Source organism: Crinia signifera, chromosome 9 (assembly GCF_055691185.1).
Source record: "Crinia signifera chromosome 9, ASM5569118v1, whole genome shotgun sequence".
NCBI lineage: Eukaryota > Metazoa > Chordata > Amphibia > Anura > Myobatrachidae > Crinia > Crinia signifera.
Genome location: NC_139225.1, coordinates 137605185 through 137625670, shown reverse-complemented (window position 1 = coordinate 137625670; position 20486 = coordinate 137605185). Strand labels below are relative to the sequence as shown.

Genomic DNA, 20486 nt, shown 5'->3' with positions numbered 1-20486 from the left:
TACGAATAAAATTGCCAACACGGCCAGTTCCTAAACTGTTTATCCACAGTCTACAACTGCAATTATTTCATTTTCAATAAAACAAATTAAAGCTTTATTAGTCTGCTCATGAAAATTTGACAGAAGGCAAAACAGCATAACTGATTTACAAAACCACTTACATTTAACAGGTGGGCAATAATCTATGTACAAAGGTATATTCTGAATAGCGAGGTGGCGATACATATGTACACATTACAGCAGCCTCTGCTGGGTATAAAGGATTTCACAGTATGCAGAGACACTATAGGCAGGCATGTTCAAACTATGGCCCTCCAGCTGTTGTGAAACTACAATTCCCATCATGCCTTGCCACAGTTTAGCTATTAGGGAATGCTGAAAATATTGCAAGGCATGCTGGGATGTGTAGTTTCACAGGATGGCTGTAGTTTGGACATGCCTGTTATAGAGGATCGGGGAGGGAATCCTCAAAATTGGCAATAAACTAGCCAGTGAGGATAAATACTTTTCCAGGTCTGATCGCTGGTAATTGGGAAAGCGGGAGGGGAGGAGACAGTTTAAGACCGGCATGTTCAAACTTTGGCCCTCCAGCTGTTGTGAAACTACAAGTCCCATCATGCCTTGCCACAGTTTTGCTATAAGGGAATGCTAAAACTATGGCAAGGCATGCTGGGATGTGTAGTTTCACAACAGCTGGAGGGCCACAGTTTGGACATGCCTGCAAAGGTTAAAGATCAAATAGTTTTTCTTTTTCTAACTTGCATAAGATCCATATAAGTCTCCCATGGGCTACAACAGGTTAAAGCACAACAATGCGATGGACATTAGGCTATAGAATGCTTGAATTTACAGGTCTCATACATACAACTCCTCTTTGGCCATCTCTATACTGTATTAAAAGTAAAGAACATGGTGCCCTACAGATTGGGGGCAGCCAGTGGTTACAGGCTATGCTCCTCATGTACTATAAGTAGTAGTAAGGGTCTACTTTTCCCCATCACTTACCGTGCTGTAACTGTTTGGTTTCTGTTCTCTTATATCTGATGCTGCCTCTCACCTTGTCCCTTGGTACCATGGACAACGGCAGATCCCATTCTTATTGTAATCTATGCTCGGCTGTAGCCCAATAAAGCTCATTCCAGGGGACGGACGCTGGGACTGTGAAGAGATCACGCAGACACACTGTTCTTCTGGTTTATTGACTACACCATATAAATATTACACAGTGGTACTCGCACCAGAGAACAACGTCACTATCGGATCAACCAGAAGAGAACAGGTAACATGAGAAATAAAAACACAACTCTAAGGATGAATTCGCAGAACGGGAAGTTGCGATGTAACGAGTGTAATGGGCAGGGCTCTGAATGCAGTTCATTGTTAGACAATGGGTGTATTCAGGGCACTCTCCTCTAATCCCAGATCTCCCCCCACCGAGCAGCAGAGGTAAGAGGAGCACAATTCCATGGCTAGTGACTTGCGTCAGGGAGACAGAGGTGGAGGCCTTGCTGCATTGTGCACCTCCGCATCCCCTCAGGACTCCATCTTTCCCAGTAAGTTGAGATTGCGGATTTTCAGCTCTTCCGACAGGTCCATACGGACAATTCCGTCCTCGTTATCGATGCTGATAAGAGTGCCGGTCGTCTCGCGGTCATCTCCTGAAATTATTTTTACCTGTAGGATAAAAAGGGAGAACATGGCTCAGACAGGATATTTGGTGGCAGAGAATATTGATGTTGACAATGACATACATCAATAAATTAGTGCAACACAACTAGAACACTACAGGATACAGTCCCCATAATGCTAATCCTCCCCCGTTACAGCCTAACCCTAATGTCGGCATTCTGATGTCAACTCTTGACATCCCGAGAATATAGATAAATTGCCTGTTGACATTTTAACAATGGTACCATAACTGTTGACATTGCTGTGTCAATCTCTGGACTACATTCCAACATCTGCTTCGTCGTCATGGGTGATTTGAACACCCATATTGATAAATCAACCTTTTGATTGGTTGCCATAACAACCTACCATCGTGAATATTTTTTTAATTTTATTTACAGTTTATCATATAGCGCAGCAAATTCCGTTGCGCTTTACAATAGTATACAGTGATACAACTGGGCAGTAACAATCCAACAGAGGTAGGAGGGCCCTGCTCGCAAGCTTACAATCTATAGGGATAATAGGAGGAGTACATTAGGGCAGAATTCCATAGCATGGCAGTCCCACAAGATTACAGCACAGTCCTGATGGGATGCAATTAGATATGAATGCTACTGGAGGTTATTTATGGGGTTCTGGAATAGGATAGGCTTAGTTTCTAGGGAACGCTTGAAAGTTTGGAGGCTAGAGGTTAGCTTTCCATAGGGTGGGTGCTGCCCATAGAAAGTCCTGTAATTGTGAATGGGAGCGAGTAATGAGTGTGGATGCCTAGGTGTCATCCTCGACTAAGAGCAGACTTTTGTTCCGCAAAGTCAATGTTTCCCAATCCTGTGACAGACATCTGAGCAATGTTTCAATAATACACATCTCACTAAACAAGACACCAACTTAAGCATCTTCTCGTCTCAAAAGATCCCTGAAGAGGGCCCCGCATTAGACTTTGGGTCCGACTCAGATGACTGCGAATAGATAGTTGCCATCTAACAGTGAGAACCCTCCCTGTGCAAATCTGAGTGAATTGTCAAAATATCACTATCCTGTCGCACACTTGGACACTCGCACCCCTCAAATGCCAGCTTACTATCTGGCAAATTGCGTGGGGTTTGAGAATGGATATTTCTGCTATATCTCTTGTTATTTTGGTTTCGCAAATGCGCACTATGATTGGTACGCACGCGCACTCATTCAATAAAAATGGATTGCAATTTTGTATATCAGCGAATCGGTCCCCTTGTTTGGACTCTGTGGAAAACCCTCCCACACATAACACTTTCTGCTCGTCTCCCACCCTTCAAGCTTTAGGAATAGATGTTAACTAACAAAGTAGCAACTGATAGTTTTGGCAATGACGCAGCAATTTATACAATATAGATGCCTGGGTAATGATATCAGCTTGGACAAATTATCACACCATGAGCCATAGGACATACAATACAGTAGTTATAGGATGCACTTTGCAACATTTCTTAGTGATCCTTCTAAGGGCAGGGCGCTAGGGTATGGATGCAGCATGTGGAGGGGGAGATATGCACCAATGGGGATGAACAGCTGGCTGTTGTAACAGGTCACTGCTAGAGGGGCAGGGCACATTTTTTTTAATTTAAAAATCTGGTGAAGTGCGCCCTGCTAAACAGCCTAGCGTGAACACTAATTTCTGACAACTGTACTACATGTAACAATATACCAGAGTCAACAAATATGACTGGTTGCCACATGCGCTACCAATTGAAATTGGAAAAAAACAACGCTACCAAGAAGGTGGATTAGGATGGTTGTCCTTAAGCTGCATTAATACTGATACACAAACAAACAAATAAAATTGAGTGCTGCGTGTATCATTTACTTTTTAAATATTTTTTAAAAAGCGGGGGATTGTCTGGATAAAAACCATCAGTGGAAAGTTTGAACAGCTGATGCGTTCCGCTACAGCGAAATGTGTCAGTGGTACAAGTTTCCTCTGCCTGCACTTAGACCAATATCTGGACTCCGACATCATTGGAATTTGTTGAGACCACAGAGATTACTCCTGACTGTACCCACCATGAACCTTAGTGAGGACTAACCAAATGAGCATGCATCAATAAGGACTCTTGGGACCTTCCTCCAGCAGCGGACTGTAATAATCACCATCTCTTACGAATTGTGAACCCTTTACTACCATTCAATAAGACTGAGCCCATTTATACCAGTAATATTCTGTATAAATGCGTATGCCATGTGAATACATGAATTGCGAGGTTATGAATTTACGCTATTATCATTACATTGTTACATTTATATGTTTTTATCCAGACCATCCCCACAGTTTTTATAATTATTACGAAATAGAATAGCACGTTGCATTTTATATTTGTTGGTCATGTATACAGTTCCTGTAACTAACTGCAGGATGGGATCCATCAGCTTCATTTGCTCACCCGGCTGTTCTTGGTGGGAGTCACAGGTTCCAGATGTTCCCCGGAGATACTGATCACTTTCTCGCTGTCCTGCATCAGCACAGAACAAAGACCACCCTGGAAAATGAAGAGAATGAAGCAGTGAGAAAACACCTTAGCAGGGAGACCACTGACCTTCATGACTTCTAAAGAGAGAGACTGAAGGCCCCCATAAACTACTGCGATTTGCCCCGATTCCGACGGACCGGGCCTATAAAAACGGACCAAATCACATGTGTAGACGACCCATCTGAGCCAATGTATGCATCGGGTCGGACCCTACGGATCGAAACTGCTGCACTAAAAATTTATTGGATCGTACCAATTATTGGCACCTCAAGGATGCTTTTTAGCCCCCGCAATGTATTGGGTCTGATTCTGGAGGTGTGCCAGCAGTGCTTCACCTATCTAGATGTCCGAGGCGGCCGGATGGGGAGCGGACAGCAGAGGCCCGGGTGGCAGAATTAAAGAAAAAAAATCTGTCAAAAGACTGTCCGGCAGCTGATTGGCTGAGAGTGTTCTCAGCCAATCAGTATCCGGACAGTCTTGACAGGTTTTTTTTCTTTTTTAATTCTCCTGCCCCCCCCGCCACTGCTGCAGCTCCCCAGGAGTTTTTACATGCAATAAACCGCATGCACAAATGGCACATCAATGCCAAATCATAAAGTGAGCCCTCCCGGGGAGCTCAAGGGAAATTGGGTCCGACAATTCGGACTAGTGTATGGGGGCCTTAAGATTTATTTATAGTGTAGGCGAATTGCTGAGGGCTCAGCACACATGAAAACAAGTAGATCGCCTCTAAAAAGAAGGTATTATTAATGTCCTAGTAATGCAAACGTACAACCATCCGGTACACCATCAGTGCTCAGAAACATCACTGGGTCTATAGCCAGTGATGCGGTGGAAGGTGGGACTTACCGTGACACTGCGTATAATCCCGGTCTGCCCCACAGCCTGGTTGTCCTGGAAACTGTCTCTCACTTTCACCAGGATGTCTGTAGTCACCCAATCATTGGAAGTCTGTTCTATGGAGGAGCCAGGTGTGTGAGGGTTGTACCCACCCGGTGAAGGTGCACCAGGGGTCATCGGACTATAACCCATGGGGCTGGGGCTAGGACTGGCCTGGAAGGGAAGAATTTAAACATTTAATTACATGTTAAAACCTGTGAACAACAAACAACTAAAAGGCAAAGGGTTAATTTACCTGGTAGGCCATGGGCGATGGGGTCGGGTGGTAACTTGCTGGAGAATGCGTATTTTGATAGCCCACCGGGCTCGGTACCACTTGATGGTAGCTCTGCGGACTAGGACTAGGCTGATAGGAGCCTTGAGGTGATGGAGCAGCATAGGGCGAAAACTGTTCTGTGTTGTACCTGTAACAGAACACAAGATGGCAGCAGTAAGAACACTTTTCCTGTAACAGAAAGGTATGGAAATGTGCCGTGCCGTGCCATGCCATTAACACTATCTAAACGTTTGATCAGCTATGGACAGCTAGATGACCGATACATTAGTGTTCGTGAGAAGAACCTTGTAGACACTTACATGGCAGGTGTTCCTGGCGTCTGGGGGTGGTACGGTGCATTAACCTGCGGGGACGGCACATCGGGGTAACCGGGAGTTTGCGGGTTGGGGGTTCCACCGTAGCCTTGCGGTGACGGAGAAGGCTCGTCGTCATATCTGTAATCATACTCTTCGTCCGTCCTGTAAATGAACAGATGCGATGGAGTGTGAGGAACAGGGAAAGTATGTCTGAGCTCTACGCAGAGGGGTACAGGAGAGCAAGTTACCTAGACGGCGTGTTCGGGTTGTTGGGATCCCAGGCCCCACTTTGTGCTGGAGTCCGGCTGCCATCGTGCACAGGGGTTTGAGAGCCATAGTAAGGGGTTCGGCTTCCTAATAAAAAAAACATTAAAAGTTCCAACAACATTAGATACATCCTGCTTTATAAAACCTTTTCAGGGGAAAGGTATAAAGCCTGGAGAAGTGATAAAGTGGAAGGTGATAATGCAGCAGAAAAATCAGCACCTGTCAGTTTTTTCAAACCCAGTCTAACTCGACAGTTAGGAACTGATTGGTTTGTGGATTATCACCTTCCACTTTATCACTTCACAAGGCTTAACGCATCTGCCCCACTCAAACATGTGTAAATGTTTTGATACGCTCCTTTAACAGCTGGGATTTTCTTGCACACAGAGGTCCGGGGAGAGATCACACGGAGGGACAATGCAAGATAAGGATATGAATTTATATAGCAAGGTAAAATATCTCGCAGCAATAACACATGCACATCTATTTATGTGAACTACACCAATAGGGTCTTTATAGAAGAAATAGTGTTTTAGGTTCAGTGGCCCTTTAAACGTTAAATAACAGGACCGTTGGAAAATGGGTGTGTGGCAGGTTAGATCTATTGAGAGGAAGGAACATACCATCGTGCACTGGCGTCTGTGAGCCATACATCGGGGTCCTGGAGCCAGTACCATAAATTGGGGTCTGAGAGCCATAAATCGGTGTGCTGACACGAGTGGAGGTCGGTCCTCCGAGGCGACGAGCACCACTGAGAAGAAAAAAGATTGACGTTAAAGAAAGGAAAACCAATTTGAATTAATTTTATACAAAGGACTATCTTCGGTGGTTTTAGTTGTACCAAATAAGTAATTTTCAGTAGACACACACAGCAAACACACCTTCTGCTACTGGTGCCCACAGTCCAAACACACCGCGGGCTATGTTCTCAAAGCTGCACATGGAAATATACTGGGTTCCTTATTACTGGGCACCACAATGCTGCTTCCACCAAGGACTCGCAGCCCACGCAACACCTGCCGCTAATGATGCACATGGTCTACATGCGTCTTCTGTGCACGCAGCATAAACACATCTCACGCTGCGCACACAGCCCTGCTAAAGACTCTCAGCCCATGCACACCTGCCGCTACTGATGCCCACAGTCTACTACCGACTGACACATCCCAACTGCCCCACCCGCCACCGACTGACACATCCCAACTGCACCACCTGCTACTGACTGGTCACATCCCAACTACACCACCTGCTACTGACTGGTCACATCCCAACTACACCACCTGCTACTGACTGGACACATCCCAACTACACCACCCGCTACTGACACATCCCAACTACACCGCCCGCTACTGACTGGTCACATCCCAACTACACCACCCGCTACTGACACATCCCAACTACACCACCTGCTACTGACTGGACACATCCCAACTACACCACCTGCTACTGACTGGACACATCCCAACTACACCACCTGCTACTGACTGGACACATCCCAACTACACCACCTGCTACTGACTGGACACATCCCAACTACACCACCTGCTACTGACTGGACACATCCCAACTACACCACCTGCTACTGACTGGACACATCCCAACTACACCACCCGCTACTAACACATCCCAAATACACCACCCGCTACCGACTGACACATCTCAACTGCACCACCCGCTACCGACTGACACCTCCCAACTACACCACCCGCTACCAACTGACACCTCCCAACTACACCACCTGCTACCGACTGGACACCTCCCAACTACACCACCTGCTACTGACTGGACACATCCCAACTACACCACCTGCTACTGACTGGACACATCCCAACTACACCACCTGCTACTGACTGGACACATCCCAACTACACCACCTGCTACTGACTGGACACATCCCAACTACACTACCTGCTACTGACACATCCCAACTACACCACCCGCTACTGACACATCCCAACTACACCACCCGCTACTGACACATCCCAACTACACAACCTGCTACTGACACATCCCAACTACACCACCCGCTACTGACACATCCAGAATACACCACCCGCTACTGACACATCCCAAATACACCACCCGCTACTGACACATCCCAACTACACAACCTGCTACTGACACATCCAAAGTACACCTACTGCTATCACACATACACACAGTCCATACACACCTTCTGCTACTGACTGACATAATACAAGATGAAACCAAGACAAACATGTTTGCTTTGCTACTAACACTGTGGTGAGACGCTGTCTGTCCACGGAGATAGTCTGACAGGTGGAATGAAGCTCAACTCGAGCTGTGGATTCAGTGGCATCTTTCACCACTCCAATATAGCCTGAAAGAGAAGGAGTTGTGTAAGTGCCAGCAAGGCCACAATGCTTTGGATACCGGAAGGTCAAGTATACATTAAACTACAGCCACTCACCCTTATAAGGACCTTGAGAAATTCTGACAGTCTGGCCAATCAGATCGTTGTCCCTTCGACCTCTTCCTCTCCCTGGCCCACCGCCACCACCTCCCATCCCCCCATGTTGTTCTGTAATGAGAGTGCAGGGAAATGTTGTATTAATTCAATGCATGCTATATGTAAACAGTATGGTTGCCAAGAATCCATTCTATAACGCTGCATTAAGCAGCGACCCTTACCTCCTCCACTAGGGTGCGCAGGACTGTTTATTCGTGGGCTCATTGGAGCCATCTCCCCAGATGGGAAGGCTGAGATATCTCGAGGCTGTAGACCAGGTGGCGGATTAGCAAGGACATTGGACAAGGGAATTCTAAGACAAATCTCACTATCCTGAACAATTTTACCTTTGAACCACCGGCCAGTAACAAATAGCGGGTTTTACAGACAAACATTCCTCCGTTCTCAACCAGCTTCTTACAATGAAGGAAGCCAAAACCCCGGTACAAATGACGGATCTCGCCCTCCCGGCCCTGAAAGAGTCAACGAGAGGGGTGAAGGGTGCTGGTGGGTCACATAATGTTGTAGCAGAAGCACCAATTAAAAAGGACTTTGAAGGCGGAATCGCTTACCGAATGGAGTCCATCGATGACCTTGACAATGTCTTTGACATGGATATTGTTCTCCTCAGAGTCCAGAGCGACTGCGAAGCGATTGTCCTTCTTCCGGTTGACCGCTTGGTGTCTGACCGTGACCACCTTACCATGCATGTTCAGGACCTTATAACAGAAAAAAAAGTCAAAATGAAAGGAGCAAATATATTAATGGATAAAAAAACAGGACAGGCAGAAGCTAGAGAAAAGGTGAAAAAGCTGAAAAGTAAATGGGACGCCGGGGGTGGGGGGGGAGTGGTAGGTGGATAACGGATAACAGGAGAGAAAACAGATCCTAAATGCAAGTGGTGTGGAACAAATATAACAGCGCCTCCAACAACAGAGTGGTACACTGTTAGGAGGTTGTTGCGATCAACCCGTAGGTCGGCAAGCGTTGCCCCCATCAATCCCATGCAGCACCCGCTTGGAGGAAACACTCACCTGAAAGGTCTCCCTCTCCAGCCGTACAATCACGCCCACTGTCTGTGGGTCCAGTTGTACCAGCTCACCCCATTCATGCTGTCCTCCAACATCCACCCCCGAGGCCGTCTCCGAACACAGCTGCAAGTCTCTGGGCAGGACCTTTAGCTGTATTGGAGGGGAGAAAAAAATGTGCACATGTTTAAGGACTGCAAACATGACCAATAATAATCCCAGTAGGAAATTGGGCAAATTTAATACTGGTGAGAACACAGAAGAGTGGTGAGGACCGGGTCACTCACCTCATGCATGGTTAGATCAGAGAACAGGATGACAAAATTGGTTTCGACCCGCACAACAAGACCCGTGTCTCCCTCGTAGCGCCCTGCAATAACTTTGACATGGTCGCCCATGCGGAAATACTTCCTCAACTCCTGAGCTGGGAATTCCAAGACGTCCTGTAGGTGGATGAAACAAAGAGAGAATGTTAATGATGCAATCCGGATGAAGCAGGGATTTGCACCTTTCCTATAGATCAGTCCTGTTCAACTCGCGGCACTCCAGCTGTTGGAAAACTACAAGTCCCAACATGCCTTGCCACAGTTTTGCAATGATAGAATGCTAGAACTGTGGCAGGGTATGCTGGGATGTGTAGTTTGCCAACAGCTGGAGCCCCAGGTTGGCCAGACATCCCCTAACTGAAGAATGAGATTCTGGATTCCCCTAGGAGCAATTTTACTCTTTGTGGGCTCAAAACTGCAACAAAACTCAAAAGGACACTGTGACGTTATCGGCGGGGATGGTCGTGAATGATTTCCTTGAACTCCCGGAAAGATGATATAGTGCATATACACTGTGCAATCTTGCAAAAAAAAAAATTGGCAGTGGCCACAACCAAGAGTTCGGTGTCATTACAGAGCGTACACACTGGACATGTCGAAATTGGCCACATTGTTTAAAATGCTGATATCTTTGTACGCAAAATTACCCATGCTGTATTAGCCAATTCACTGATGATGTGGTATGACGTGCCCCCACAGGTTCCTGAATCAGGAACACCTGACCTGGTGAACTAAATACAATTCACCTCAGATGAGAGGGCAGACATGGTGGGAAAAGAGCAACAACCTCTCCGCATGGACCAGCACGTATAGTGTTCATTCTAGCACTGTGCACCTCTAAGAATCAGTGTCGTTCTTCTTTCCTACCTGGGGTGCCACTCTCTGCTGTGGTGCTTCTAACACAGTCAGATCTGTATTTCATCAGAGATACAGACCAAACTGTGCTAGAAGCACCACAGCAGAGAGTGAATCCGAAGGCCGGAATGAGGAACTGCACGGATTCTAAAAAGGAGCAGGGTGCTAGAATAAAGTAATTTAGGAATGGCAGCCAACACGGAACGGCACCTTTAGCCATCCTTGTACCTAGCACAGGGATGCCAGAGATGAAATCTTTGTACACATACATATAAATGAAGTGTAAGAACATGAAACCCAACAGAACATTTGTTTGTTAACTTTGCCTCCTCTTGTTCTCGTGTCGGCAAGTTAGAATCAGCTGCAAGAACTATATACAGCCAATCAGAAAACAGTGACAGAAGGATGCTGGGAAACTGCCATAGGCAGCCTGTTCTAAAACAATGCAATGTTGTAAATAGTAATGAAAAGCCACGTATCAAGGAAAAACTCACCTTGAGGTCCTCATGTTTGGGCAGGAGAGTAATCTTGTTCCCGTCCACACTTAGGACTTTTCCCTGCAGGTTTATTAACTCCCCTTCGCACACTTCCACGTTGTCGCCGGGCTGCAGGCTGTGCTCACGTTCCTTTCCTGTGTAACAGCCATATTACCGATGCTGTGGTCATTAGGGATTAACAGACACAGAAACTAGATATATTCACGTCCAAAAGCAGTCATGCTTGGAAACCTTGCTGGCACTTACGCCATCCTGCTGACAGAGCAGCCAATGCAGGTAGACATACACTCACTAAATCGGCCACTTGAGCTGCGTGGACATTTAAATCTGCTTGTAAACACAACCAGATGCACCAGCCGTGCTGCACAGCTGACACTGTCTGGGGGATGTACTTTACCCGCTGACTGTCTCGCTATGTATCGTCTGTTCATTTGAAAGACCAATAAATTGCTTAGTGTGTACCTAGTGCTGTATTCCTTTAAATCAGTGGTTCCCAACCTTTTTTCTCTCCCGTACCCCTTGATTAGGCTTTTCATTGATGAGTACCCCCTCCTCTCAATTTAAAATATAGACAGTACTTATAATTGGAGTGGAAGTGAGCGGTATGCGTATCCTTATGCATGTCCTTATATTAAGGAGTAGCGGACAGGAATCGTGCCCTTCCGTGTCTGGCCGCTGGTTGTGTATTGTCTCCAGGGTTCCCACTTACACCTGTAGGATTAATGCCGCTGCTTCTTCCACCCATATCAGTGCAGGGCATATGATTGCTGATGTCTGAGGGCAGTGCGGGTAGCTACCAGTGGATTGCTGGTCAGGCAATGAAGACAGAACCATAAGTGACACAACATAGTTCTTCTCCATAGCAATGGGTCTTCTTCTGCCATCAAAATACTTGTTTTCCTCTTCCGCCATTACCAATATTATTTTCAAGTACCCCCAACTGGTCTGCGAGTACCCCCAGGGGTACTAGTACCCCAGGTTGGGAACCACTGCTTTAAATGAAGAGTCCAGGAACGAGTCTATGCAGTGGTTGTGGAGCTCACAGTAGTTTCTGGATGGCAAAAATGCTTGGGACACGTATGGACGGTGTAATAGTTAGAATTACTGCCCCTCAGCACAGAGGTCATGGTTCCCATTCCTACCATGGCCCTGTGTGGAGTTTGTATGTTCTCCCCGTGCTTGGTTGAGTTTCCGCTGAGTATTCCTGTTCGCTACCCCACATTATTAATTATTTATATGTGTGTGTGTGTGGCTCAAGCAGTTTTGATCTGCAGTCACGTTATATGGGGTACATGAACTCAAGCTTCTAAAAATAAGAGAGGTTGCCCATAGCAACCAATTAGATTCTGTCTATCCTTTTCTAGAAAGTAACAGACATTCTAGACCGAGTGCCAGATGTACTAAGCCTTGAAAAGTGATACACTATAGAGTGATAAGCCACCAGCCAATTTGCTCCTAACTGTTATTTTTCAAATGCAGCTGGTACTATGGCAGTTAGGAGCTGATTGGCTTGCAGTTTGTCAGCTTAGTACATCTGGCCCAGAATCTGATATTTTGCTATGGGTAACTTCAGTTAAAGAATAAGCTCTGCATTGCTATAAATCTGGCATGTCCAAACTATGGCCCTCCCGCTGTTGTGAGACTACAAGTCCCATCATGCCTTGCCACAGTTTTGCTATAAAGGAATGCTAAAACTGTGGCAAGGCATACTGGGATGTGTAGTTTTACAATAGCTGGAGGGCCACAGTTTGGACATGCCTGCTATAAATGATACCTTCAGTTAAAGAGGTAGTCTGAAGATGTATGGTACCTATGGAAACTAGGGATGGCCATCGTTGCCATCGATGGCAATTCTGCAACTGGCCATCGATAGTGCTCAACTATGCAATGGATGACCATCGATATTTTTTACATATTGATGGTCATCCATTGTATTTAATTGATTGGCCTCTGGGCCAATCAAAACACAGGGGGCGGGGATTTGCGGGTGTCGGGGGGGGGGGGGGGGGGGGGTTAGCTATGCTCCGTATACCAGCACTTTGAAAAAAAAAAAAAAAGCAAAACATCGTTTTGCTATTCCATCAACGGAGGGAAACCATCTGGTTCTCCCCCATCAATGGCAAAAGTATTCAACATCGGCCATAAACCATTGATGATTTCGAAACATCGATGGTGGATTGCCATCCCTAATGGGAACTTCCTATAGTCCAGCTGGAGACTCATGCAGTAAGCTGGTACCTTGCAAGGAGTTCCCTGAATGCATGCTATTGTGATTCAGAGTCTGTGTAAACCTATGCCCAACATTCCTATTTATCCCACGTCTACCAATTCTGCAGTGATCCTGCCCTCTAGACAAAGTACAGGAAAGGTCTGGAGCAAGTTACCTGTTGATTCTGTTACCACCTCCAGGTCAACCCCTTCGGGCTGATCTTCAAACTTCTCCAACTCCGATAGCGTTGGCTTCACCCCTTCTGTGATCTGTGGGGAAGAAAGCTGGGTTCTTCTTCTGTGTATACAACAAATTTAACTATTACATAAAGAGGCCAGCGTGACATATACCCCACTATGTAGACCCGGACATTAATTCATTCATGAATGATGTGAGAGTCGGCTTAGATTGGGGTCACGTCAATAAGGGCAGAGGCGTCCTATCACAGGCAGAGGGGCTGGCTTACCACTGCAGACATAGCAAAGCTCTTGAAGAGAAAACCTTTACGACTGTAACGATTCCCCTCGAAAATGAGGAAGTCGCCATCTGAGGAGACATCTCCCTCCAAGGACCTGTGCAGAGGGAGGCGACTGATCAGGACAAGGAGAACAGGAGCAGACCACACATTTACCATATACTGCTTTAATACATTCACACTGTTCTTACCTGATCTTCTCTGTATCGAACAGCCTCTGCGGCGGTCTACGGAACCTCTTCCTCTTCGCATACCAATCTTTCTATAGAGCGGGAGAATAAAATAAAGAACAATTTAAATAGACTACAATAGCCTGTTGGGGACCAGAGTGATGCACAGGTCAGCTGGGGAAATCCAGACAATGGACGTGGTGGTGTGGGGTGTGCAAGGTAGCTGGTGGAATCCATACAATGGTGGTGTGGGGTGTGAGCGATGCGGCTGGGGGGGAAGCCAAACGCTGGAGGGGGTGGTATTGGGTGTGATGCGGCTGGGGGGGAAGCCAGAAGCTGGAGGTGTGGGGTGTGTGCGATGCGGCTGACAAGGCTGGCGGTGACGGTGAGGCAGTTGGGGAAAGCCAGACAAGGCTGGCGGTGACGGTGAGGCAGTTGGGGAAAGCCAGACAAGGCTGGCGGTGACGGTGAGGCAGTTGGGGAAAGCCAGACAAGGCTGGCGGTGACGGTGAGGCAGTTGGGGAAAGCCAGACAAGGCTGGCGGTGACGGTGAGGCAGTTGGGGAAAGCCAGACAAGGCTGGCGGTGACGGTGAGGCAGTTGGGGAAAGCCAGACAAGGCTGGCGGTGACGGTGAGGCAATTGGGGAAAGCCAGACAAGGCTGGCGGTGGTGTGTGAGGCAGCCAAACAATGCTGTTGGTGTGGGGTTAGATTAGCCAAGAAGAGCCAGAGACGAGCAGGGGAAATTGCCACATGGCTGAAAGAAGTGTATAATACAGAACTAGGAAGAGAGTAAGCAAGGTACATGAGACTATTTAAGGTAACTATTAGGATTTTTGCCAAAAACAAGTATTTGGATCATGTCATTTGTCATGAATGTATTTGGTATTAATTTATACAGAGCTAACAAGTAATGAGAAATAATGCACAAAGTATGTTAGCACGTAGGAGCCCGATGGGTGTGTGAGACCATCCCATTAGCAGTAATGATCAGCACTTCCGGCTACCTACCAGACTCATGCGTGCCTTAATCCGATCATAATCGATTCTGGGAATCATCTTCAGAGAGATGGTATTCTGGCTTGGCTCCACGTAATCCACCTTTGGAGAAAAAGGTATTAACATGTATTAACTGCACATGAAATATATAAACGTATATGGTATGGTAGATAGGATGGCGTAGTAGCTAGGTACTTAAAACTATCCAAAATCTGAAGTTAGAAACTTACCAAGTCACAAAGGAAAGTGCAACTAAACGAAAATGAAAGCGTAAAAATCTATCCACAAACTCAAACATTCTGAAAATGAACCAGAGTGGGGCTTTGGGGGAGAGAGGATGGTGTATTGAGGTGTAGAGGTCGGGGAAGGAGAATAAATACAGGATTGGGAAGGGAGACAATGCGGTATTAGATAAAAATTGCAGGAGATTGGTGATGGGGGGGGGGGGTTTGGTGAGAGGATTGGGAACAGCAGTGGGAGAGGATGAGTGGGATGGGAAGACTTCAATTACATTTCCTACCATCCTGGCAATAGCTGCCCATGAGAGCTCAGTAAACCCTGATCCTTATCTCCAGCAATTGTCCTATTCAGACACATTGGAGATGCTCACGGTCCGGTCACTGCTGACTTATGTCCTGCTTCACTTTGGTCAACACTCCCCAATACAGACCACACACCAGCTTACCTGGGCAATATCATCCTTGTATATTCCCCTCTTGAGCCGGACCCATGATTTGGGCTTCAGATTTGTGACCTCTTTCACGACCTTCAGGACATCAGTCATTTCTTTGATGGGCACCATCTGCTGGTTCCAGAAGCCCATTCGCAGGTTGCCCACCCCTTCAATCGCTTGTTTGACGTGAGTTTGTTTGTAGGCCTCGACGTAGATATAGCCCTTGACATGCTCTGGTGCGACTACAGACTTTATCTGTAGGGGCTGTAGGAAGAAAATTGGGGAGGAGACAAAGGAGAAGAATGAATCAAGTAGCGAAGGTCACAGTGCAGCCATAGGGCCAAATGCAGAGAAGTAATCCAGGGTTTCGGTTCTTTGATTTGGCCAAGAATGTTTTTGTAGCAAAGTGCTGGGACATAAATGCTGGGTCGTAGCTTGGTATAAAGTGCAGGAGAATAATACAGGGGAGATATTATATAGGGGAGGGAATGTGTTCGGAATAGACCAAAAAGAAAGGGAACCACAATTTTTGAGTATTGAGGGTTCCCGATACTTACTGCATCTGTGAACTGATAGGCGATGAATTTTCTCATCAGAGAAATGGCGGTGGCACGTTCCTCTCCGATCTGCAGGGGGCACAGGAAAGAATAATCTTCAGCACAAACACACCCCAAATATCAACCTTTATGAATAGTGGGACATCTACAAGTAAATCATGTTTCTGTTAGCTCAGTGACCTTACTTTGAAACCAGGACGATAAAGTTTGGTTTTAGGGGGCGCTTGAATTGTCCCCCCACCCCTGCTGCCACTAGATAGTGCACGATGGAGCAATTTAATTGTCGCGCCGTACTGGCATGCATGCAGCATGGGGGGGGGACGGACATTTCGGCTCGCAGTGGTGTGGTGTTATAAATCGCGAGTAGGGGACAACTGAATTCCTGGAACAAATCTATACCCGCTTTGGCGTCTGGATTTAGAATGTAACCCAGATGTTAGCAGAGGACGATAATAGAATAACAATGTCCGATTAGTATAGATTACTACTCGCTAACCAACAAAAATTTATCTATACGCATTGAACAAAAAATCTAACATCTGCCTAATACCTATCACTACAAGTGACGCCCTCTCCTCTCCCTAAACGCACCAGCAAAACACTCACCTTACACTTCACAGTCCACAGATTTGGGTCTCTGGAAAGAAAAGACGTAAAATGAATAAGGCCTTAAGCCTATGAAAATCTAAGAGTTTATTTCAATGACATGGATATAAATCAGTGGCTCATTATTAACGCAGATGAAGGAAAGGCGTTAAGGTGCCCATACACGTTACAATTATTGTATACAATATTGCATTTCATCGCATATTGGTTTTGCGATGAGATGAGATAAGAACTAGTACAAAAAGTATGTGCAACACATACTTTTTGTACTAGATCTCATCTTATCTCATCGCAAAACCCAGATGCGATGAGATGCGATATTGAATACAATATTTTATACAATAATTGTAACGTGTATGGGCACCCTTACCCTTTAGAACAGGGGTGGCCAAACCTGCCCTAAAGATCTCCCAACAGTTCATGTAATTCAGGCAACCTGTGGATCTATAGTAGGAATGACTACAGCAGGTTTGAAAATGTGACAGCAATGACCACAACTGAGCACCAGCTAGGGAGTCTGGGAAATGTGACAGTTAGTAATGACTACACCTGTGCACCAGCTAGGTCAGGGGTGGCCAACCCATCCAAGACAAAGCCAAAAAATTTGTCCTGTTAAGACAAAGAGCCGCGACCATTCAAAAAGGGGCGTGGCCTAGCTCCCAGAAGGCCACGCCCCATTTTAATGTCTAGTACGGCACTCGGCGGGCTTGAATAAAGGATGTTACCACAAAATGCTGCTTTCAGGAGGTATATATAAGGACGTATGTGTGTATATTTAATATATATGTGTCCATTTCCAGTGCACTCACAGTAACCATTAATCCATTGCTGGGATACGAATTCAAGGACAAGGCACTCACATCCCTCCCAACATGACCCTCTCCCTCCCTTTTGTTTCTGTGCAGGGTAAATACTGGCTGCATTATTTTTACACTGCAATTTAGATTTCAGTTCCATGTAACATTGCTGGAGAATGGTTTATGAATCGCTACCCACTCCTTAATCCACATACAATTCCCGGACCATAGAACAGTTTTTGCCGCCTGTGCTATTGTGAGTTACTCTGATCTGCGACTGAAACAGGGTGAAAGTGATCATCGCTGCCGTCACAGACCCTCCCCGAAAACTCCTGAGAACGCATGTATTTTTTTTCGGGCACACCCAGAAAACGGCTGGTTTCCATCTCCAAACGCCGGCTTCCTGTCGGTAAAAGTCCGGTCACATTGTTTTTACGATCCACACAGATTTTTTGTCACTGTTCACCCTCGCAAATGCGCAATGCGAATGGTGCGGTAGTTCGGTAATCATTCAATTTGTGATTTCTCTAATTAGCACTCTGCCCTGAATCAGGCCCCTTGTCAGGAGTCTACTACTGCCTATAAGGGACGTCGGTCTCTGGTTATTTGCCTGTTGAGGTAATAGTTCAATCATTACAATATTAGTGGAACTACACGTGACAGGACCGTTGCTGCATTGTAGGGGACAGTGTCCTGTGACGTTCTGCCTCTGTGGGATTGTCAGGACATGTGGTTGGCTTGTGTTATCAGTTGTAAATCAAACCCTGCAATGTTTCTGTGACGCCTCATCGATCAGAGTTTAATCAATATAATGTATGTATCTATGTTATGACCCCAAAGCCGCACTAGTGGGTTCTGCCACGACTCCACTATCCAGCCCAATCCCGCCTGTCAAGCAATATAGTCAGGTGCGCACTCACCATACTCAGCCGGCAGATGTCATATTAACAGCCGAGCGTCTCAGATCTCTAATGGACGCGCCCACTCTGATGCGTCATTTACCGGTCACCTCCTGGTCAGGCAGGATTGTGCAGGACAGTGGAGTTGTGGCAGAACCCACTAGTCCGGCTTTGGAGGCGTAACACAGATGGAACGCAGACCCGGAAGGACGCTGCCGCCTAGCGTGCCTTTGCAGCATCATCACGGCCGCAGCCCGTCACGCTGTGCTACCAGAGTAACCAGACGCAGGAGGCAAGGGAGGGAGGGAGCCGCACACAGGGAAGAGAAGAGCCGCATGCGGCTCGAGAGCCGCGGGTTGGCCACCCCTGAGCTAGGTGATCTGGGGAATGTGACAGTTAGTAATGACTACACCTGTGCACCAGCTATGTGATCTGGGGAATGTGACAGTTAATAATGACCACAACTGAGCACCAGCTAGGGAGTCTGGGAAATGTGACAGTTAGTAATGACTACACCTGTGCACCAGCTAGGTGATCTGGGGAATGTGACCGTTAATAATGACTACATCTGTGTACCAGCTAGGTGGTCTGGGGAATGTGACCGTTAATAATGACTACATCTGTGTACCAGCTAGGTGATCTGGGGAATGTGACAGTTAATAATGACTACAGCTGTGCACCAGCTAGGGAGTGTGGGAAATGTGACAGTTAGTTAGGATTACAGCTTTGCACCAGTTAGGTGATTTGGAAAATGCGGACCGTTGGTAGATATGCTTTAGAATGTAAGCTCTCACGAGCAGGACCCTCATGTGATTTTCTCTCTTACTTAAACCATCTTCGTGTTATCTGTGGATGCCGCTATATTTATACACCTTGTACTTGTCCTATATTGTCTTTAACTGTAAATCACTGTTTTCTGTTTTGCTTATTATGTACTCTGTAATTGGGAGCTGCGGATCCCCTGTGGCGCATATAAATAAAGGAAACTGATAATACTACCACATGTGCTCTACAAAGCACGCTTCCAAAGTGGAAAGTAAATGCTCCTTACTTGACTCCAGGAAGCAGTTGCTGCTGGGTGATGTCATCCGACAGCTCATCCGAGCCTCCGTATATGCTGGGAAAGGAGAGAACCGGTATTAGGTACAGACATAGAACACGGCACATGTCTAAATGAATGTGAATGTACTCACTGCTCCCCGACAGACGACTTGGCATATTTCTTCATGTAATATTCCCCCAGCTCCTCTTCTCTCTGGTCTCTGTGGTGAGAAAAACGCAAACGCTGACACAGAACAAGAGAATATCAGACGGCGTGCGAGAGTTGCGTCACTACAGAGCACCGGTCTGTGCCTGCCCCACTTACCATCACAGCGAGCCTTACCTCCATAGATTCTGCAGACGCCGGGCCCCAGAGCGGTCCTCATCCAGGACCACATTGTCAATGTTGGAGGCTGCGGGAGGGGGGAAATTATTTCACTGCGTCAAAGTGGTTTCAGTCCACTTCACCAAAAAAAAAAAAAAAAACGCTATCCTGTAACTAAATCATCCTCCCCGTCCGCATATCAGAGGTAAAAGGACTCTGAACACCGACATACTTGGAAATATACTGAAAAATATAGATATGTCTGCACACAAGAGACTGCTATGTTGTGAAATGAACCCCTCACTTCTATTAGGTGATTTACAGCCACTGACCACTAGAGGCCAATTGACAGACCAAATTACTCCTTTATGTGCTATAAGATGTCATAAGAGAAAGCGAAAGCAATTTTTGCAGGGACACTTAAAACTTTCTGGATATGGAGAGGGGGAACTGTGAAGACAGATTGCAGGTAGGAACAGACAGCTTTTAACTAGTTAATACTGTGAACACTAGAAGCTATAGCATCCCCACAGATTGTTAGGGTAGGAAACGGCCTGCATTCTCACTAATATCCGATCCCATTACACCGGGTAGGAAACGGCCTGCATTCTCACTAATATCCGATCCCATTACACCGGCTGTTTA

At 46.4% G+C, this 20486-nt stretch overlaps 1 protein-coding gene across 1 annotated transcript in view; it reads right to left on the bottom strand.

Moving 5' to 3' along the window:
* Positions 1–1180: 1180 nt before the first annotated feature.
* The window catches only part of SUPT5H (SPT5 homolog, DSIF elongation factor subunit), a 29506-nt gene continuing 10200 nt past the window's right edge, over positions 1181–20486 (bottom strand). The window contains 25 exon segments of the mRNA XM_083159969.1: positions 1181–1674; positions 4089–4184; positions 5025–5228; positions 5311–5479; positions 5652–5810; positions 5897–6002; positions 6539–6666; positions 8154–8256; positions 8347–8457; positions 8568–8652; positions 8733–8858; positions 8958–9104; positions 9420–9566; positions 9701–9856; positions 11089–11225; positions 13476–13569; positions 13767–13872; positions 13967–14037; positions 14956–15045; positions 15629–15880; positions 16174–16242; positions 16780–16810; positions 19527–19592; positions 19669–19737; positions 19860–19929. Of these exon segments, the coding sequence (XP_083016095.1) occupies positions 1534–1674; positions 4089–4184; positions 5025–5228; positions 5311–5479; positions 5652–5810; positions 5897–6002; positions 6539–6666; positions 8154–8256; positions 8347–8457; positions 8568–8652; positions 8733–8858; positions 8958–9104; positions 9420–9566; positions 9701–9856; positions 11089–11225; positions 13476–13569; positions 13767–13872; positions 13967–14037; positions 14956–15045; positions 15629–15880; positions 16174–16242; positions 16780–16810; positions 19527–19592; positions 19669–19737; positions 19860–19929 (2933 nt within the window). The 3' untranslated portion in view covers positions 1181–1533.